At 37.0% G+C, this 23,488-nt stretch overlaps 3 protein-coding genes and 1 pseudogene across 6 annotated transcripts; 1 reads left to right on the plus strand and 3 right to left on the minus strand.

Annotated features, from left to right (window-relative positions):
* Positions 1 to 925: 925 nt before the first annotated feature.
* LOC136838073 (uncharacterized) lies at positions 926 to 9,427 on the minus strand. Of its 4 annotated transcripts, none has more exons than XM_067102918.1 (8): positions 8,576 to 9,427; positions 8,297 to 8,413; positions 7,465 to 7,970; positions 7,045 to 7,137; positions 6,206 to 6,321; positions 5,325 to 5,531; positions 5,051 to 5,091; positions 926 to 2,388 (listed from the first exon to the last, which is right to left on the minus strand). In XM_067102918.1, exons 3-8 carry the CDS (start codon positions 7,520 to 7,522, stop codon positions 2,349 to 2,351), a joined length of 555 nt encoding a protein of 184 aa, XP_066959019.1. In that variant the 5' UTR covers positions 7,523 to 7,970; positions 8,297 to 8,413; positions 8,576 to 9,427; the 3' UTR covers positions 926 to 2,348. The 4 variants fall into 4 exon arrangements, with proteins under 4 accessions (XP_066959019.1, XP_066959021.1, XP_066959020.1 ...); XM_067102920.1 differs by having other exon boundaries at positions 5,051 to 5,095; XM_067102919.1 differs by lacking the exon at positions 5,051 to 5,091.
* A 63-nt stretch (positions 9,428 to 9,490) lies between these two features.
* LOC136838065 (uncharacterized) lies at positions 9,491 to 14,234 on the minus strand (annotated as a pseudogene).
* Positions 14,235 to 15,886: 1,652 nt separating this feature from the next.
* On the plus strand, positions 15,887 to 16,762 carry LOC136838066 (uncharacterized). Its single transcript, XM_067102912.1, has one exon. It carries the CDS (start codon positions 15,887 to 15,889, stop codon positions 16,760 to 16,762), a length of 876 nt encoding a protein of 291 aa, XP_066959013.1.
* A 673-nt stretch (positions 16,763 to 17,435) lies between these two features.
* On the minus strand, positions 17,436 to 20,920 carry LOC136838068 (uncharacterized). The gene is made up of 3 exons (XM_067102913.1): positions 19,432 to 20,920; positions 17,887 to 18,675; positions 17,436 to 17,458 (listed from the first exon to the last, which is right to left on the minus strand). Exons 1-3 carry the CDS (start codon positions 20,918 to 20,920, stop codon positions 17,436 to 17,438), a joined length of 2,301 nt encoding a protein of 766 aa, XP_066959014.1.
* Positions 20,921 to 23,488: the final 2,568 nt, after the last annotated feature.

Here is a 23,488-nt window from a genome sequence, read left to right on the forward strand (position 1 = left end):
TGACTATCAATAAACAACAATAACCCCAATAATACTTGAGTCTAAGTCATGTCCGAACTTCGAACACAACTCTCAAACGAAACTGACTTATTTGTACAAAACTGATAAACTTAGGAAAATGAGAAACACCTTCTAGTGAATACAACAGCAATAATAAAATATATCTCAATTCCAACTAATAACACAGTGGAATCAAAGAAACAAATATGAAACATCAGACCTTTCATGTGACGTCATCAGATGTCTTACATCAGTAAAACTATTTCTGTTGAGTCGAAAAACTCGACACACTCCCAACAAGCAAAGAATCAAATCTTAGATTTGATCATGATCAATAAGATAGCGTCGGAGCTTGGCAGCCTTTAACGCAGCTTTCCTCATGGGACGCACTTCACTTACACTATCTTCTTGCATTTGTTCGGTTTCACCACTAACAGTAGTTTGTGATTCCTCGCCCTGCAAAATTGTGGAGTTTATAAGTGCCCACCCGGAAACTTGAAGTTCTATGAGAGTTTGTGAAACGTCTCCTCAAGGCGCGCAAACCTATGTTCGTGAACCTAAAATGAGCCCTAAAAACGACACTAAAACTACCCATTTTTGTAAACAAAAAAGAGCTCATAGTAGGTCTTATGAACGTTCATAAATGCTTAAAACGAACCCGAAAAGCACCTTCATGAACGTTCATGAAAGCTTAAAAAAAACCTGAAAAGCACCTTTCTGCTAATAGCCTGTAGGCCTATATACATTGGGTTCGATCCCCAAGGAAGGCAAGATGGCTAGGTAGCCTATAAGTCACCTTACACCCTGAGCCTGTACATGTTCACCTAGCAGTAAACAGGGGCCTGGTATCAGTGAACTGTTATGATGACCCATCTGTCAAACACAAAGATTAAATGTTTCCAAAATGTTGAATAATATACTTGCATTTTAAGAACCAATTTATTATAAATCATAATACATTACATTTAACAAAATAATCTTTCCATTATACAGTAAAAGTACCCAAAGGAAATAAACAGAAAAGAACATGGAATAAAGTACCTACACAACGATTTTTTTTTTTTGTCTGCTGTAATCTTCTTGAAGTTGTAGGCATAAATAGCATATAAAGTAAATTCCTTTTCAACTGTATGTTGAAGAAACCCCATTACACTTAAAATTTCATTTAATATCACCATTCAAAACTGTACAATCTTCATTTTATTATTTATCATACACAGTACCATATGTACACATTTACTCAGCAAGAAAATAAATTAAATAATGGCATTCCTGGGTGTGGAGAAACAACTATGGAGTTTAGTATTAACAAGGTCAGCCAAGTCTAGCCGCCTCTATGACAGACTATGCTAATAGAATTAGATGAAGCTAACATGTACAAAACCACAACATGCAAACCCGTTCAATTTTTCACTTATACACAAGGGCTATATAGCCTGTGGCTATATAGGAAAATTTAATCTCATGGCATTCTTACAGTCCATAAAGCACCAACAAAAATGACTCACTCAATAGTCTATAGTACAGCCATAAACGCATTAAATGTATTATAATTAGTTTTTACATATTAGAAAGCTACAATATGTCGGTATCCATCCTTCTAATTCCAGATGCTTCATACAGTAGCTATCATAAGTACTGCTGCCTTAACTTTTAAACTGAATGAATAAATATCAAGAACAAAATTGGGTATGCAGTCTATGAGCTTTTACCCAGGAAGGATGAATAGCAAAGAAAAATAAATATAGAGGAGGTAGCTACTAGAATTAGGATAGATCTGACCACTCAGATACAGACTCGTATGTTGAATATGATTTTCTTACTAATTTTTAGTTTGTATCCGAGTCATCAGATATCTCTTGTAGACCTAGTAGAGACAGTGAATCCTCACTGGCAGAGCTATATCACCAGGATCTGCACCTCCAGAGTGAAAGTCATTACCAGCCTGTCTTCCCTGTGAATGAGGTTGAGCTCTTCCATGCTCATCACTGTTATTTGACCTTATTATCCCACCTAACCTAGCTTTTTCCCTGTGTTGTTTGGATGATGCTCTAGTGCTTGTGTTTTTCAAATAAACTGAGAGAGCACTTGTTGCCTCTCTTGGATCTATTGAAAGTGTCTTGCATGCAGTAAGGAGAATTATATCCCTTATTTGTGGCATCTTGCTGCTCATGGACATCTTTGTCCCCGATCTACCGGTGGCACAAATATATTGCCAAAGCCAGTCGCCAGCAAGTCTCTGCATTGACACTCGAATGATGTCCAATGCCGAGATTTTACTTCCATGTTTTGGTTTTGGCGCTAATTCTACGAGGACTTTTAAAAGGAGCCTCTGTTCTTCTCGCCATCTAGGTGTTCCTCTGAGAACTGCTTTTCCCGCTCAAGAAGCTGTTGATAAAACAAATATTTATTAGTATTCAAATATTGTTTCCTGTATTTATAATGAAAAAACTGCAGACATGACCATTTCTTACTGAAAATCACCTGAAAAGCACTGCACATCCTTTAACAATGTCAAGGGGGTGATTTCAGGAGAATTTTTTTATTTGACATCACATCTATGAATTCTATTAAAATTTTACACAATGTAAGCTTAAGTGAACTAAAATGCTTCTGTAACTTTTTCTGTTTTTAGTGTAGCCAAAAAAATGCTTAATATAATATTAAAAGAGCTATTTTTAACCTCTGAATGCACTAATCACAAATTTGCTAACTTAAAAATAAGATATTTAAATTTTAAAATAGTGGGTGCGGAAAAATTGGCACTTTTAACCATTCCCTAATTAAAAACCAGAAATATTAAAACATTATAATTTGATACAAATTCATAGTAAACATAAGCCTACATTGTGTGAAGTTTTTACAAAAAATCCAGAGATGTGGTGAATGTCACATTATGGTTTGTCCTGGAAAAACCCAAGATTATCTTAAGATAGAGTTTGAATGTGGCAGCGTTGTTTAACCCCCAGAAGGCAGGTGGTAATAAATGTTACCAGTACCATTGTGTACTCAAAAAGCAGGTGGTAACAGGTGTTACCAGCAAAAAAAAAAAAAAATTCTACTGGAAACATCCAGGTTTTTGTTATTTCGTACTTGAATTAAGTCAGAGGAAGCGTTTCCAGTCGTTAAAGAAGGGACCCTATTGATGACACATGATTTTAGATGAATTTTTTCCTTATTTCCCTCTCTCCCTGTCTCTCTAGCCAAAAATGTGATTTTGTGTTTTTGCGTACTTATTGTTACTTTTATTACTTCATATGCTTGATATGAATAAATTTAGTTAATATGATGAATCCATCAAAACTTATTCGAAAATATAGTAAATAATATATGTTTTTTTTTTTCTTTTTTCACCTCGTAACCTTTACTTGACTATGTTCATGATTTTCTTGACCACTGTTCATGATTTACAGGGGAACAATGGTTTTTAATTGATTTATGGGGGTGGCCAAAAACACCTGCCATGGGTGGCAAATGTGTCCTTTTATGACCCGCCGTCTAGGAGTTAATACACAATTATTGTAAGCTCAACCTACCCATTCATTTTACTTATCTATGACAGTAAATAAATTTTGCAATACTTTTGGGGAAAGAACATACCCAAAACAAAGTTAACTAAAATACATTAGCAAAAGTAACACTAACACATGCGGATGAAAAAAGTGACCCACGTACATACTGTACAGTGTACGTGCATAAACCTCATGCACCCGCTATTCATACAATAACACCCAAATGTCATGGACTTAAATTCACCTTAGAAATCAGTGGGAAGTATTATTTTTCCACTGCTGTCACTGCAGAGGCCACACATTCTCAGGGAAGCTAAACACTACAAAATCAACAAAAAAATGTACAAGGAATCCTTAAGCATAATGGTTGCATTTTGGATATCATGTGTGTCACCAAATCTCACACAGACAATATATGCATACAACTCAGGAAGTAAAAAAGCCTTACTGTAGGCTTACACAGCTGTAACAAAAACCCAGAACACCCAAGCACAGGGAATGAATGAGAATGTACTATGAAGTAAATCAATATTAAGAGTTATTTTCTGGATAATTAAGGTGAGAAATTTGGCATTATAATACAGTAGTGAGTATATGTAGTACATATACTCATTACCCATACAGACAGAAGTGACAGTACTAATTATATGCAAATATGATGAAAACAATGTAGATGTAGATGCCCGGATAAAATGGAAGTTAATAACAAACGTATGTTAATGTGAAAAAGTCTAAACAAAATTTCCAACATTGAAAGACGTAAGCGGTAATAATTATTCGAGAATTCTAGTCTGACTGTCTAGAGGCATTTTTGCCAGGCTATCTATTAGCAGGGGCAGCCTATGGCACTGAAAATATTGATGACAGTGAGGACAGTCACCAAAATGTGAACACAGATGAGAAAAAAAGGTCTTCACTTTTTTATAGTCTACTTTTTCTGAAGCTGGCAAATTTACACCTAGTCACTTTTAGGTGCAGAGAACAAATGACCTTAATCCCTTCCAAAATTGTGATTTGATTGTAATTAGAAATGTGAGGGATATTTTATTATTTCTATTATGTAAACCACCATTAAATCCCATAGTTTTCATTCATTCATTAATCCTCTGCACCTGCAAGTGGCTCAGTGCAAGTTTGTCAAGCTTAAAAAGGTAACAGTATAGTAAATGTAAGCAAAGCATCTTTTCCCAAATAAATTACATTCAGCCCTCAATTTAACGGATATCGGTTTAATTGATACCATCAACTACAAACAGCATGCCCTTTTTGCCCAATGCTTCGAAAATTTATCAAGCAGGTACTATACTTTAATTTTACTCTGTTTATTACCACATAATTTCAGAAAACCTCCCACAAAGTGAAAAACACAAATAGCTACAGAAATATGCCTCCAGTAACTGTACAATAAAAAGAAGGGCTTTTCAACCTATGGACAGGCTTTCACCGAATTAGTTTGTTAAATCAAGGGTTGACTAGACTATAATATCAGCTATACACTACCAACACCAGCAGCATTGTTAAGAGACAAAATACATTACTTATCCGATATCTTGCTGCAAACAAGATGACGTTCAGCCTCCTGTCTGGACATAAAAGAAGTTATATTCTTATACTGAACAACCAGTATACAAAATGAAAAAATCTGACTTGTATTAATTATTGTGCAGAGGTTATATTAGAACCAGGAAAGGTTGGGTACCCTTATTTATTAATTGGGGGTAATTCCCAACTGTAATTTATTCTTCAGTGCTAGGCAACTAATGACCATATTGCATGTACTTGTATCCTGCCATTATTTAAAAGCTCACTTACTTCTTCCAATGAATTGGCTCTGAAGCCAAATGACCGAAGTATCTCGAAGGGGTTTTCCAAAGTGGTTTCCACAGTTTTATTTTCACCACACTTAGGGTCCAACATGTCCATCCTATTCTTGATAAGGCGGACATCCTCTTTCAATTCTTGGACATCCTTCTTGAGTTCTTGAAGCAAGTGTAGCGGCAGCGTTTGCTCTTGAATATCCTGCAGTAACAAAATTATGCTATGTATGCTAATTGATATAAGTAAAAAAAAAATTATATGGTAGAGATAGAGCAACCCCACTTTGGACAAATTATGTTTTTCACCTCACTGGATGCTTCATTCATATTTTTGGTACCACAGAATAACCTTATCTTATCTGTGACACCTTGCCCCAGGGAGCTTCCAACTGGGGAGGTGGCCATGGCAAAAAAAAAAAAGTCTCCAGTATCCTAACCAACATAAACTACAGCGCATATATATTTCTTTTAAGTAGTCTGAAGACTTGATCTGACCATAAAGTGGGGCCTGCATTTAGCAACATACAGAACTGATTAGTGATTACTAAGTTACTATGCAATCCAGAACTCAAAACTTGTACTTCAGTGAAAAAATCAGAGGAAGAAAAATATTGAGACAAGGAAGGAGATTGTTGCCCAGACCAGAGACTGAGTACCAGTCCTTGGGCTGCATGGGATAGGGAAAGGTGAAGAACTTTGTATCTATGATCAATAGACAATAGCAGGATTTTGAAGTTCGGTATTCACACATTCTCCTCTGTCCAATCCGCGAAGTGGTGCAACACAAATGTCTTCCAACACTAGCTGATAAGAGACTTTTGTTACAGAGTAGGTTTACTGCAGTACAAAGAAAATAAATCCTATATTTTGTCTCACCCTTCTTTTTCCGCTAACTTGGTTTTCCTTCCTCTCGTCTCCTTTGGTCTTGTTGCGAACTGACTCCTGTACATCATCATAAAGCCTCCTTCCTTGTGGCCTTGGGGTAACAGCTCCTGGAAACAATTCAATAAAAGAAGTTAAAAGTTTAATGAAATCGAGAGCAACTTATGAGATGCATTAAACTGAAGGGTCTGCATCTCAGATTTGTCAGTTTAAGGGGGTATGTCACATATACCATATTCTAATCAAGAATGGCACCGAAACAAGCACGCTGTATTGCAACTATGAGCCATCAGGCAAGGCATCAATGATCATTCTGGGGTCTCATTTTGAGGTCCCGGTCCTTCCTTTCAAATCTCCTGAAAAATCTCATCAGTGCAAATAAGTACCGTATGCGTAATTCTTTTCACTCTACAAAAAAGAAGGTAATTAACCATGACCCTATCTTTTGTGTTGTTTCTCATGGTAGCAATGTAAAGGTTCATTAATAAATGGAACATCTTATACAATCAAGATTATGTCCAATTTTCTATATTTGGTATATATAAAGGATGATCAGTGCCCAGAGACCCCAGAATCAACTTGGCTAAAAATACTGAGCTAATTCTATTCTGCAGATGTGTGATAATCCCCTAACGAGGAGTGAATTAGGTAGTTTTACATTATAACATTCTATAACAAGGAGCAAAGTGAGTCAAGTGCATGCACAAAGTTTTTTCCCCTGAGCAGATGGTCCGTTCTCACCCCCAAAACGGAGATGAGATTTTGCTGCTGACTGACTGAGATACAGTAAAGTAATGCATGCTGTCAAAGAAAATGAAGTAGAATGATAATACCATTAAGGTCAGCCTTGTAACGTCCATCAACAGCTTTCCTCTCAGATGTAACTTGCATAGATTGGCTCTCATCACCACTTTCAGCATTCACATCTGGAAGTACAGATTGAAATCAAGGTGTGAGGAAAAGATATGATAATTATCTCATTCAACCACCACTCACACATTGCTAAAAATGTTACAAACTCCACACCAAGTGCAAGGGCTGGTAAAAGGAAAAAAAAGAGTATAATTAAAATTAAAGAAAGAGTATAATTACCTGCAATGTTCTAAACTGTAATTGTTAACAGCAGTATTTTCAAAAATTTTTACTAAGAATGCATGGTAGTGCTGATATACCATTTTACTTGGTAAAATACAAATAAATGGCGATATTTTAATTCAATTACATACTGTATATATGTTACTGTTGATACATACCAAGTATACTGTTTGAAGTACAGGTACTGGGGCTGGGGTTATGCCCTGTCTGGGACATTGAAGTGGGAGTCCTGGCTACATTTGGAGTGGGAGATCTGCTGACGATATCACTGAATGTCCTGGGGCTGGGTCTATAACTTGTTTTTTTTTTTACTGCTAAAGCAGCTTTTTTTTTCGAATAAGTCTTCTAAATCAGTAACAGCACTGGAACTGGTGCTGACTGTACCAAGTTTCTCAGTGATGTCTGCATCACCGTCTCTAAGGCTATTGTAAAAACCTTTCAAGACTCCTGCTAATAAATCCCATTTATTAACATCAGGATCTGAACAAACTCTAATTAATTTCTGAACATTTAATTCATCGGCTGATCCCCTTTTAGGCCAAAAACATTTAGTTTTGACTCTTGTTGTGCCCGTTTTGTCTGACTTTTTAATTGTCCTGACCCAGCCCGCAGGAACTGTCAGCAGGATATGGTCTTCTGCGAAGTCAAACACAGCCCACCATTTCTGTGCACAACATACAGACTACCTAATATATCCTAATTAGTATACTTACTATAATTATATACACTAAATCAATTAATCATGTAAATGTTCTTTTTACCTTTATGGATGCAATTGAATCTCATCCCTTTTGAAGTGAGAATGGATCAGCTCAAAACATTTAAATTCACAGGTGAAATACCAATGTACCTGTACAGTACACTGATATAATATTGTACAGCATAGTATATGCACTCTGCCTGTCCACTGGAATTTCATACATGCACACACTGAACATTCTGCATGACTACAAACATCTATGAATGAAATAACACCTCTCTACAACCTACTTGTGCTTTTTCCGACTGCCTTGAAGAAACACGATTAATGATGGAAGACTGTGAGGAACACATCTTCTTTGCTGGAGGAGTTTCAGCTCTGACTCGGAAGAGGACATTTCAAATCTGCTGAGAAGACAATGATATCAATAAAAATGAGCCAGAGTGAAATTTGTTTTTTTTTTTTTAAATACTGTATTATGTACATTACCTGGTATATGTATAGCAAGTTTAAATGTCACATACTCCATAAAAGGTTACATAGTATGGCAGTATTAAGTTTAAACTTACATCCCTTTTCTCTTGTAAAATCAGCTTAAAAGTAATCCCACAAATATACAAATGAGAAATTTACAAATGTAGAATACCTGTACTTAAAAAAAATCCCCACTTTCATTTTTGCATGCCTTGCTCTCTACTAGTACACTATGGGCACGCCTCCCCTGGGAAATTAATAAATGAATGAAGATCAAGAAGAAAACTGGGTATGTGGGCTATGCACTTCTACATGGGAAAGATGAAAAGTATAGGAGAGGAGTATAAGTGGAGCCAAAATGACTTTGGTACGAAAAGTTAAATTAACTTTGTTACACTGGGGTTATGTTTTTAGTTGGTATAGCTACAGATTACTATACTATTAAGACCATACTGAATTATATTTGGTGGGAGTGATTCTTTTATTTTAAATAGGACACTAGTTTATCTATGGAGAAATTGCTGCTTTCAGCCAGCATATCCTATAGGGTATGGTTACTGAAACATTTGCTCTTTGGGGATAAGGGGGCCACCGCTGATTCAAGATTAACCCTAAGGGGTGAAAGCCCACAAATGTTAAGCACCACTGCCTTATACAGTATACAGTACACTAAGTTCTTTAATTACTAGATTATATTTACTTCTGTCCTTCCTGCATAAACATTACACGAGTTCATTGCACAATAGTTATGTTATATGTTCAGATAAGTTTTTACAAGTATAAATCCTCATTTAGTTAGAGCTAATGCACAGTACAGATACCATTATGCTTAGTATAAACAGTTGTCCTGGTCATGAAGCATTGCCATAATAATGGAAATGTTTTCATATTCTGGCAAATTCATGTTTTCTAACTTATCAATGTCTATTTTCATTCCTCTCCTGCATTTCATGATGTAAGCTGTATTCACTGTGACATAACGGTAATCCTGTCTTCGCACCTGGTAACAACCAATCTTTCTCGAGTCAAAGGTTTTTCATAAAAGGGAATGATGCAACATACTCCATGCATGACACTGTTCCATCAGTGAAATCTATTACCTGTAAGCATTTGCCCTTTTCCATGTTAACATATATGTTGTTTGGGGATTTTGTACTGATACTGTGCGTAATGTCTTTCAGTTTCATTGTACATGCAGCTGCTTGCATTCTCTGAACACCCTTGACCAAAGAGATAATCGGTCGATGGCTAGACGTCACCATTTTTTTGAGTTCCCTAGTTTGCTTTCAAATGCATAAGCACTAACATTATCTATGCTACCATGCATTTCAGCCACTGAGGAAAGTGTAGCTGACTGTGTACATTATACACCAAAAAGAATTTCCATATATTTCCTGACAGTTATCAACAAATTTCTTCATTAACAACTGGCAGTACTCTGAGTAGGGTTGTGCAGTCCTTTCATCTACAAGCAATGCACACACACTGTTATATGTGACAAGATTCTGGTAGCTTTCATCTGTGGCCATCAGATTCTTGAATACAATCTTAGCCGTGTATAGTTGCAACTGACGGATTTCAGTTGCCTTGAAGTAAGCGAAGTCTTTAAATGAACGTGGCTTACGGCTGAAGCAGTTTGGAATGAAATCCCTCAACTGTATCATCCTTTTTGTTAAGAGTGTCTACATTTCTACTAGACATACGACACTTGAACTGATCAGTTCCTGCTGACTTTGGGCCAAAAATGTTCCAGTTCAATAACTTCTTCATGCATCCTCCCCTCTGGTGCATGAAATCAGGGGGAAAGGAACTGATCATGTCTATTTTCAGCCTCAGGAATGGGCTATCCTTTCCATCAGCCTTGTGGTGACTTGGTTGTGATTTAGTTCTAAAACTATCATCAGTTCTGAGTGGTAGCTTCCAAGTACGAGGCCAAGTCATTCGGTATCCATCATGGAACCCTATGCTCTCGCACTGGTCGCACCCAAGCGTTGAAGAGAACTGTTTGACATGCTTTACATGAGCCCGAGCTGGGGCATCACATACAATGGCTGTTATAGCTAAGCAGAACTTCTGGTTATGAAACTCTAATCCATTTTCCATCAAGTGCCTGGCTTCTGTGATGAAATCTTCCAAATATTCCAAGTCGTGAGGCTTCCCTGATCCAGCAGTCAGTACAACTGGAAATACCTTCCTTGGTCTTAAATTAGCAATCTGAACTAGTATAGGCCAAGAACTTATGTTGTTACTCTTGAATAAGGGTAAGCCATCATTGTTAATTATGATGGATATGGTATCCAGTTTCTTAACATCATTTTCTGGATAAAGCTCTAAGTAACACTTCAACTGGACCTCTAACCCAAAATAATAGTAATCATGCCCTGACTTACTTTTGAGGGCTTGAGTTATAGGGGGTATGTGACTTTACATAGCGATTTATATGATTTAGGGATGATGCCAAATAGGTTTCTGTGTTTGTGAAGAGTACTAAGAACAGCATCTACCTGCACTGTAGTCATGCATGTTTTGACGGCTGCAGATCTTAAATCATCCCAGAGGGTACCAGGAGCATCAGCTTCAACATGTAAATTATGATGATCTAAAACCTCACTATCACCTTCACTCACTTCTGAACAATAACCATCATAATTGTGACTATGGCCTACTGCCTCCTCATCTGAAGTGTGTACATACTTTCCATTGTCTAAAAATTAACACAGCTGTGCCTGGATTACTTTCTGTAGTACCAGTGGTATCTGGTACCACATCACAGCTTAAAAAACCATGTCTTTCCAACTCACTTTTACCCAAAACTCTTCTAGCGAGAGCCAGCGCTCGTGCCTCTTCTCGTTTTTTTCTTTCTGATTGCCTGTGTGCTGCTACTTTCTTTTTTATATATATTTGCCTCAATTTCTGTTTCCTTATTCTTTCTTCAATGAAATAATTTTTTATAAAATCTTTATTGCAGCAATTTACGCTCATTGTCAAAGTATCATACAAGGCATGCAAAATAAGTGGCATCCCATCACATTATGTATAGTAGAGTAGGTACCAGGATATAAGAGTCAAAATGTAAAATTTTAAACACAAAATATAGTGTATATAGTGGGGATAACTTTAGTTTCTTGATGGGATGAATTTGTTACCTCGATCCTAATTTCAGTACCAGTAACAACTGTACCTGGAAATATGAAGAAAGGGATTTGAAAGTTTTGCCATACATCTTGCATAACTTACTGGTACAGGTAATAATTTAAATTATTAGAGGTTAGGTGTGGGTAGTTTTTAGTACCTGGAAGAGGGCCTCCTCATCTGTCACCATTATTACATACTGTACTAACACTAAAGGGGGAATTGTGGGAGGGTAAAACGTGACGGGGTGAGATTATGAAAATTTAACATTTCATAGTCCTATACATTTGTGAAGGTTATTATGATCAATCAAACATAGTTTCTTCACAATATCTCTTATAAGTTTTAAAAACCATGTATTTTTCAAAGTTCATTGAGATATACATTCACTAATATAGTCTACCTTCAAGTGGCACACTTTGTATCATCCCAAGGTACTGTACTCCAAAAAAACTTTTCTTGGGCAAGATCATAAGTGATTTGAAAATCACATTAAAAAAAATCTTATAATTTTGTCCATGAAAAAAGTCTATGAAAGTAAAATACATATATTTTTAAGTAAAATCAAATATGATTGGTCCCCAAAAGGTGCATAATCATTAAGCTAGCCTATATTTAGGAAATGATCTAGGCCTAGGTATGCCTACAAAAAATAAAGGTCAATGTGTTTTCTTTTAAGTTAGTAATTAAGGCCATAATTTCTGATTAAACAGAAGTTAATGAAAGTCCAGCCATGAGCAGTGCAAACTCTGCTCCATGACGCTTTTGAAAATTTTTGTCAAAATACCTTAAGTTTTGAAAATTGACGACATCTCAAAGGTTGCAGAGTCACTTGTGTCAACAAACATTCCATTTCATATCTCATTTTGTTGACGAAACTTCAATCTTTTGCATGGTATGCTTAAATATTGAATTATATTGTTGTTCCACCAATTAAATATCGAGTGAAAAAATGGACCATTTGCCGATACAATGAATCATTTGACGATGTTTTACCCTAATGCCTACGTTAGGCTATCTACCTATGTGGTATATTTACGTTAGTATTAACAACACTTACAGATGGTTGTTGTCAATTAATAGGTACCTATATCTACGAAACATTTTCTACTACAGTCGTAGGTGTCTAGGCCCTATTTTCCGAAACAGCAGGGGATAGGTATTCTAGTTTAAGGTAGATTTAGGCTACCTCTATTATACCAATATCGACCGTGGAGCTTTTCCCTACAATTATAGATTTGGTTACGATTAGCCTATTATTCTTATTTAACTGATTTGTGTACAGACAATGCAGTATCATAGCTATATACCTACTAATAGGTAAGTAGTTTAGGCTAAACCGAGACAAGATTTCAGTAAGGAAACTACGTAGTATTTCTTATATTTCAGACAATTCTACGACACTTTTCTTGTCTGGCATTTCCACCTCATTTAGGACAGCATAGACAAGGCCATTAAAACTACAATTAATGACAGGAAAATCAAATTACATACCTTTTCTTTGTAAACAAAGCGGAACAATACTAGACAGGCAAATCCCAATGCGCTTTACCATGTAAATTGGCAATAATATAGTAATATGTCAACATATTATTAAAGATTACGGATATGCATTCCACTGATAACGTAAATACGCACCCATAAGCAATTTCTGCATAATATGACTAGGGAGAACTACTTTGTCATGCGGATGTACTATGTTGTGTGATAATGGAGAAGCCCGCCAAATTCAAATTTCCAGTTATCTTTAAACTTGTAGTTCAAGCGCAATTTGATGGCGTTTTTCATAAGTTACTTAGCATACATTATTTAATAATGTGTGTATTGTATACAATGTACTTATTTTGGTTATTTTGGGGGTAAACGTTCAGAGTACATGAAACAAACTGTTCTCTGCTATTCGTAGAACACAAACTCAAAATGCAACTATCACAAGCCTGAAACAAACCGCTCATTTTGGGTTTGCAAGAGTTTGCTTCTGGGGGGGTGGTGAGTGGATTTCCAAAGGAACCAGTTTGTCTATGGTACGTTTAGTTATTGATCCATTGTAGAGAACATCCACTACTCTTATAATACCATCTTTATCATGATACACTTTCACAATACGACCTAAAGGCCACTCATGTTGAGGACCTGGCCGTTCAACAATAACTACGTCCCCTACACGTGGTGCTTTATCCTGGCATGCTTGTGAGCTACCGTAATGTTTTTCACGTAGGGCAGTTAAATATTCATTTCTCCACATATTTTCAAAGTGGTTAAGAATGACAGACACTTGGCTATAGCGCTGCTTAATTTCACTATGATCCAAAAAGTTTGGACCTTGTTGATCATCCAACACTATTGATGGCATAGGACTAATGATCCTACCACACCACAAATGAATTGGGGCAAGAGGTTCGATGGGAGTTTCAGCACCTATATACTGTAAGTTAAGGGACGATTATTCAATTTACACTGAATTTCCTTTAACACTGTTTCTAATTCCTCTTGGTTAACTCTTTTCTTGAACAGCACCTTCTTCAGACAGGACTTGGTTAGCCCAATAAGGCGTTCATAAAATCCCCCCTGCCAAGGAGCACGAGGTGCGATGAACTTCCACTGAATTCTATTAACAGCCATATATTCCTTTACATCTCTTTGTATCAATAATTCACTAAAAACCTTGGCGCTGACCAAAAAATTACTACCATTGTCAGAGATCACAGAAACCGGGGCGGAATCGTCTAAAAATATTAATGAAAGGTTGATGCACTCATGTTAGATGCTAACTCTAAATGAACTACTAACTATTTCAAGGCCCATAACACCCTCCTTTGTTAATATAACTAATGAACTAGGCTTCTGATTAATGTGAAACCGAAACCACCGGAGTTCGAGACACCGACCTAATTAAGAAAAATGGATTCAAGCATCTACTCCGCATTATTGTCTTACTTTATATCGAGAAATGTCATCTCAATTTGGTGGGCATGGTGAGAACGGAAATTAAGACCTGGCAACTAGGCACAGAATGACGTGTGTCGACCATGACGTGTGGCCCCGTGACGTTTACACCTGCCACGTCCCCATTATTGTATGGTTATCAAATAATATATAAGTTGTAGTGAATTATACTGATCTTTGATGGAATGTTTGAATAAACTCATTTTTAGCCTCACTTGTGTTTATTATTTAATTAATAGGTAATTCTTACGAAAAAGAAGACAAAAAATCAAAATCTCGGATGGCAGTCAGAGAGGTGATCGTGCTAGGGAAGGTACACGTCTGTTAGATACAGGCATTGACAAGGGCTCCTGCTGACACCTTGCTTACTGCCTACTATTGACATTTTATATCATGTCTTCAATGCTTCACCTTTATCCGCAAGGTTGTCGTAATGCTTTTGTGTTGCGACTCTTAACATGCTACAAGAGGGAACAAGACAACAATAAACTGAAGATTGGATTGAATAGGTTGATATCATGTTGTCATGTTTAATGGCGTACCATCACGGACATGTATAGTTGAATATTATGCATTATCAGATTCTCTCTCTCTCTCTCTCTCTCTCTCTCTCTCTCTCTCTCTCTCTCTCTCTCTCTCTCTCTCTCTCTCTCTTTATATATACTGTATATATATATATATATATATATATATATATATATATATATATATATATATATATATATATATATATATATATATATATATATATATATAAATAAATATATATATATATATATATATATATATATATATATATATATATATATATATATATATATATATATATAAAGAGATAAAGAGAGAGGTTGTTCGATAGATAATTACACGAGAACAAATATTTTTTTTACCCAAACAGACCGTATGACCGAGTTGTGATGTCATAGATATGACAAGGAATGCCGTTCGTCAGATGGTCAGGCGCACCACACATTCACGACCAATTGCAGGACAACCAACTCCACCATCATCACCAGTCCCATCACCATCACCACCCTCATTGCCAGCACTATCAATAGCTCCATCGCCATCAAGAGTTCCATCGCCATCACCATTATCACCGCCCTCATCAGATTCAGCACAGTCTTATTCCACACAGCTGTTCACAACAAGTTCTTGTCAAAGGATACCTTTACAATTACTACTCTGACAAGAGAACTCAAGAAGGAAGGAATATTACTTGAAGGCACATCGAAAACTTCGTTTTGGAGAGTACTTCACAAGATGGGATTTCGATATAAGACGACACAGCGAAAAATGTATGCTAGAAAAGAGTCCTTAGACATAGTATGAAAAAGGATCCGTGCTCTCAGGCTCTCAAACAGTCTCGTGAGGAAGGAAGACAGGTGGTCTATTTAGACGAGACATGGTTCACTACAAGGATGAGCCACAACACAGAATGGGTGGACACAGCTCAGCCATTCACAACTACCACATACGAGTATAGCCGACAGGTTCCGCCAGGAGATGGTGAATGCTTTGTCGTGGTAGCAGCTGGTACTAACAAGGGCTTTATTGAAGATTCATTCCTTTGCTATACAGCAAAGAATAGTAGTGGGGACTACCATGGCGAAATGAACGCCGAACTCTTCAAGCGATGGCTGACAACCAAATTAGTACCATCATTAGAAGAGCCATCAGTTCTCGTCATCGACAACACTCCCTACCACAGTCACCTTACAGAGGAGAGCCACTGTCCAACTACTGGCACCAAAAAAGGCGATCTAATAAATTGGTTGCGGCAGCGCAATATCACATACCCACCACACGCTTTGCGACCTGAACTGCTCAAAATATGCAAGGAAAATCGACCACCTCCCAGATTCACAGTGGATAATACCATTCGCCTGTGGGGTCATGAAGTAGTGCGGCTACCACCAGCACACCCAGAGCTAAATGCTATTGAGCAAGTATGGAGTGTCATGAAGAAGTACGTTCGATCATCCCTTCACCATTTTACACGAACGGACCTCAATGCAAGATTGAATGAAGCAAAGTTGTATGTGACAGAGGACGTGTGGGCAAATGCTGTTCAGCGCTCTGAATACTTTGAGAGAGAGTACTGGTCATTAGATAATATCCATGACAGTGTGGATCCCATCATCATAAGTCTCGCCAGTGACGACGAAGAGGAAGACTTTATTTTAGACAGTTTTGAGGGGTAATAAAAAGTGAATATATATATGTATATATATATATATATATATATATATATATATATATATATATATATATATATATATATATATATATGTATGTATGTATGTATGTATGTATGTATGTATATATATATGTATATATATATATATATATATATATATATATATATATATATATATATATATATATATATATATATATATATATATATATATATATATATATATATATATATATATATATATATATATATATATATTTATATATATATATATATATATATATATATATATATATATATATATATATATATATATATATATATATATATATATATATATGTATATATATATATATACATATATTCTATTTCAGTCTTGTAACTTTATTTATTAAAATGTTAGCTGCTATACTACTACATATGTACAATACACTTATTGTTAATAAAGTATTACTATCCTTTCACCTCCATCCAATCCTCAGCCATATTAAATATTTATAATGATCTTATTACGTACGCACCCTCAACAATCATATTCACCAATAATCAATTCACATATAGCACGATTAAGCTCTTTATCTAAAATTACTTTCGTGACGTTATTGAAATCAGGGAATAATACAATAATATGACCAATTTAAACTTTGCCAGACCGAACATTTTTTCATTCCATAACTTCAACCCACTAATGACTGCATACCTGTATTGAAAAATAAATACACCTTATCTCTATCAAAGGTATATATATATATAATTTCTTGTACTGATATAATGATAACCATACAGAAGGGGGGCGTGGCAGGTGTAAACGTCACTGGGCCACACGTCATGGTCGACACACGTCATTCTGCGCTTAGTTGCCAGGTCTTAATTTCCGTTCTCACCATGCCCACCAAATTGAGATGACATTTCTCGATATAAAGTAAGACAATAATGCGGAGTAGATGCTTGATTCCATTTTTCTTAATTAGGTCGGTGTCTCAAACTCTGGTGGTTTCGGTTTCACATTAATCAGAAGCCTAGTTCATTAGTTATATTAACAAAGGATGGGGGTTATGGGCCTTGAAATAGTTAGTAGTCTTGATGCAGTACATGTAAAAAGTACTATATAATATTTATGAGGTTTACCATCATCAGTTTTGGTTATGGTAATGGGACCTGAAGAATCAATGCCAGTATGTGCAAATGGTCGGATAAACTGAACTCTTACAGCTGGAAGTGGAGGACCAGGGTAATCAAATCTACTATCTCCAACTCTTTTACAAATTACACAATGTCTTAGGAACTTCTTAATGGTTGATATCACCTTTGGTATCCAATATTGTCGACGAAGATAAGACAAGGTGTCTTTAACTCCACCATGCAGACATTTTTCATGAGCATAGTCAATTAACAGACTAGTAAAATGACTCTTGAGAGGTATTAAAATAGGAAATTTGGTACGTTGATCTAAATTAGAATGGTGTAGTCTACCGCGACTATGGACCAGACCAGTATACTCATCATAATAAAGACCTGTCTCTTTAATAAATGTCAGTTTATCTTGTTCAAGACTGTTCAATTCCTTCCTAAGGAAGGCACAAATTCTGGGATAATGAGTATCTTGAACATATCTGATCCAATACATAAGAGGATCAACTAATCTAATATCAGATTTAACATATATAATGAAATTATAAACAACTCTAGTAACATTCAACAACTTTCTTAGAGATGAGTAGTTACTATAATCAAAAATAGGTTCTGGAATAGGCACTTCAGGAACAACCTCTGATACAGTTTCACAAATCATTACATAAATTTTCTGTTCAGGCCATTCTTCAGGACGAGACAACCATGAAGGCCCATGGATCCACAAGTAAGACTTGCGAAACTGAGCTATACTAATACCCCTTGTTAGGAGATCTGCTGGGTTATCTTTGGTGGATACATATAAAAACCTGAAAGAGGATCCTAATTCCTTTATCTGAGCTACTCTATTTTGTACATAGGTAATTTTACATTTATTGTTTTTAAGCCATTGGAGAGCAACTTCTGAATCTGACCAAATTATGACTTCCTCAATAATGAAACGATTGCAAAGGTCTCAGATACAGCATGCAAATTGAGTGCCTAGCTGTAACGCCGTAAGTTCTAACTGAGGTACAGTACGAGTTTGCTAGCTACAAAATTAGATTGATCATTATTACTGAGATAACACACTGCACCATAGGCAGTAGTACTAGCATCCACAAAAACATGAAGTCTATATGAGTCTCCCATCTGACAGATGCATCTAGGAAATCTGAAGGTTGGGAGCTTGATTAACTCTTGAGCCAAAGTATTCCATCTGTCAAGAAATGAAGGTGGTAATTTTACATCCTAACCAACCTTTTCTTTCCATGCTTCCTGAATTAACAACTTCCCATTAATCAAGATGGGTACACATACCCAAAGAGTCAAAACAAGAAGATACAAGGGACAGTAATTGTCTCTTTGTAACATATTGTAATGGTTCAAATTTACACTGATTAAGAAATAAAGAATCAGTTGAAATTTCCCAATTTAAACCTAATACTTTGTCTACAAGTGGGAATGTAAATGATTTCTCTGTACTCTGGTTTATATAATCTTTAAGTAACTCTGAATTACTGTTCCATTGTCTCAGATTCATTCCTGCCTTGTTCATCTCACCATTGGCCACATCATATAACTTAACTAACTCTTGTTCATCATCAGTAGTATATTGAAAATTATCTACATAGAAACTAGATAATAAAAGATCTGAATAAGGTGAAGACGATATCTGGAAATGATACTGTAAGGTCATCTTCAGCAAAAAAGGGCTGCAAGTAGCACCAAAGAGAACTGATTTAAGTCTGTATGTGTTTACTGTACTGTCTTGATCAAATGGGTTTTCTAACCACAAAAATCTAGTAAAGTCCCTGTGATGAGGTTGTAATCCAATCTGCAGAAAAGCCTTCTCAATATCAGCTATGCAGGCAAATTTATTCATTCTAAACCTGACTAGCAAATCAAATAATTTCTCTGTTAATGAAGGACCAGTCATGAGACAATCATTCAATGATGCAGGGGACTGATTGACTCTTGCACTACAATTATACACCGCTCTAAGGGGTGTAGTGGATGAGTTCTTGCTGACTGCATGATGTGGAAGATAGTGGGTGTTGGGACTTACTACTGGATTTTCAACTTCTTCAATAAAATCTAAATTTAACTGCTCATAACATTTCAAAAGCTCTGGTTGATGCTGAAACCTTTTTACTTGATTGTAAATTTGAGCTAATGCTATATTGTGATTAGTTGGGAGAAAAGGATGATTATGCTTGAATGGTAATTCCACCCAGCATCTTCCATCGCTATACAAAACTGTGGTTTCATACTTAGAAATAGTTTTGACATCACTTGGTGAAACTTGTGAAGGAATTATCCCGACTACGTCAAGGTCCCATAATTTATGCACCGGAAGAGTATCATCAATCACGGCAGAGTTTAATGTGCGAGGTTCAGCCAACAATGGGGCACTTTCTCCTGACTCAACACTCACTCTAGAAACAAGTGCACTGTTACAATGGATATGACTAGTACCTTTATGTGGAATGAGACTATAAACTAAATATCCACCCGGGGATTCAAATAAATCAATATTATTCACTTGCCTCATACCTGATAAATATCTCCCTAGGAAGTCTGAACCTATGAGCATTTGGATGTTGTCAATCCTATCTGACCTTATATCTTTATCTGCAAGACGATAACCTCTCCTATCAAGATCTCTCATAGTCTCACAAAGACCAGGAGTTGCTATTGGTTCTGGCATGTTTTCCACAACGATTATTGATACTCTCTTTTTCCTATTCCCCAATGAAACTACGGGGTTAACAATCTCATAATTCTTGGAATTTCCCATACTATCAAAGTTATTCAAAATCATATCTACAGTAGTGACTGTTCTGATGCCTAACTTATTGGCCAAATCTTTATGAATGAAGGAACGCTGACTTCCACTATCAAAAAGACATCTAACTGGTATGAACTGGCCATCTTCTGATTTCACGGTCACTGTTGCAGTAGGAAGAGCAGTAGAGGAAAAAACCCCATATAGACTCCACTTTTCTAACCCCGCCCCCGAAGGGGGCGTGGCAACCCCCCCCTCCCCCATCCTGATAAGCTCATGTACGTACGTGAGGCCCAAAAAGGGGCGGGGCAATGCCCCAGACCCCAAAAGGGGGCGTGGCTACCCCCTCCTCCTCTTGATAAGCTCATATACGTACATGAGGCCTAAAAAGGGGGTGTGGCCTCCCCAGACCCCAAATAGACTCCACTATTCTGGGGGGCGTGGCCACCCCTGACCCCAAATCGACTCCAGTTGTATTATAAGCTCATGTACGTACATGAGCTCATATTAGGGGCGTGGCCACCCCTGACCCCAAATGGACTCCATGTCTTATAAGCTCATGTATGCGTACATGAACTAATATATGTACATGAGGTGCAAAAGGGGTGTTGCCACCCCTGACTCCACTTGTCTTATAAGCTCATGTACGTACATGAGGTCGAAAAAGGAGTGGGTGCGTGGACACCTGTAACTCTACGGGAATGAAACCACTTTTCTGCACCCCCGTGACGTCACGCAACTCTCTACGGGAATAAAACCACCAATTCAACCCTGACCTCAAATTGACTCCACTTTTTGGGGCGTGGCCACCTGTAACTCTACAGGAATAAAACCAACATTTCAACCCCGACCCCAACCTGGCTCCACTTTGCCGCACCCCGTGACGTCACGTAACTCTCACGGGAATAAAACCACCAATTCAACCCTGACCTCAAATTGACTCCACTTTTTTTGGGGCGTGGCCACCTGTAATTCTACGGGAATAAAACCAACATTTCAACCCCGACCCAAACCTGGCTCCACTTTGCCGCACCCCGTGACGTCACGTAACTCTACGGGAATAAAACCACCAATTCAACACCTGACCTCAAATTGACTCCACTTTTTGGGGCGTGGCCACCTGTAACTCTACGGGAATAAAACCAACATTTCAACCCCCCGATCCCAACCTGGCTCCACTTTGCCGCACCCCCCGTGACGTCACGTAACTCTACGGGAATAAAACCACCAATTCAACCCCTGACCCCAAATTGACTCCACCACTTTTCTACCTCCTGTGACGTCACGTAACTCTACGGGAATAAAACCATCCTTCCAACCCCCTACCCCAAATTGACTCCACCTTTCCTACCCCCATGACGTCACGTAACTCTACGGGAATAAAACCATCCTTCCAACCCCGACCCCAAATTGACTCCATTCCTAACCCCGTGACGTCCACGTAACTCTCACGGGGGAAACCCTTCATTTGAACCCCGACCCCAAATCGACTCCACGCTTATGCCCCGTGACGTCACGTAACTCTACGGGAATAAAACCACCCCACCCCAACCCCAAATAGACTCAGTTCACTGCTTTTTTGCGACTCATGTCCCCTTTAATTGTTTTCAACGTAACCGGGACGTTTACCTCCTCCTCCTCCTCATATAAAACCTCTAAATTAATATATGCACATCCCGAAAATATAGCCTCTATCAACTCTCTCTCTCTCTCTCTCTCTCTCTCTCTCTCTCTCTCTCTCTCTCTCTCTCTCTCGTTACATTTTTTTTTTATATATATATATATATATATATATATATATATATATATATATATATATATATATATATATATATATCTCTATATATATATATCTAGTTACATTTTGCTTAGATATTCAGAGTATCATGATAAAAGGATATTTGGCGACTGACTTCAACCTCATGTGAGACATATATTTATCAATTTGATATCTCCCCAATAACTGACACACGGATGAAACCTGACCTTATCGCCATATTTGCCAAGCTGACTTCACCCTCACGTGAAATTTTATCTATCATAGAATTTGAGTCATAATCTCCATACATTACACAAGTTTAAAGGCACACACTTCAATTTTGTTTATTTATTAATACCGAGTTTGAAAGAGGTTAAATGAAAAATCAAATGACAGACGGAATTTCAATTTTGTTTATTTATTAATACCGAGTTTGAAAGAGGTTAAATGAAAAATCAAATGACAGACGGAATTGTTATTTTATATTTGTAACCAATGCTAAATACAGGGAATGAATTAATATTCCATACAAATACATACATTAGAAAAAACTGTATATACAAACACGAACGCGATAATATACGCATTCGCTTTTCCAAAAACAATACTTCAACGAAACACACGGCTACTAAATATTTTCTAACCTGTTCCTTCACATCACAGCCTCAGTATATGCCACACATACATCTACTCCAGCACTTTCCCGACCGTTTATCAAAGACGACGTTTCATCTAACACCTCAAAGCTTTTAAATTTAGCTAACAAGTTTTTCATATATAAATCTTCCACGCACCTTTCCTCCAACAGGGATAAATTCTTTTTCATTATAGCCACGCAACATATTTTACCAATTTTGCTCATTTCATCACTGAATGTAGCTAACACAGGTAAATATTGATTCAACCAAGTCGTATTAACACGCCCGCTTTGACCGATGCCAGCGGGAAAGATAACATACTTGACATAGTCATACGATGATTTAGATAATTCTTCCTTCAATTTCTTGACCGAAGAAAAAAAGTGGTTGAATCTCATCTGCTTACTATCTCTGGCCAAACGATCGGCATGATCT

Source organism: Macrobrachium rosenbergii, unplaced genomic scaffold, assembly GCF_040412425.1.
Source record: "Macrobrachium rosenbergii isolate ZJJX-2024 unplaced genomic scaffold, ASM4041242v1 13913, whole genome shotgun sequence".
NCBI lineage: Eukaryota > Metazoa > Arthropoda > Malacostraca > Decapoda > Palaemonidae > Macrobrachium > Macrobrachium rosenbergii.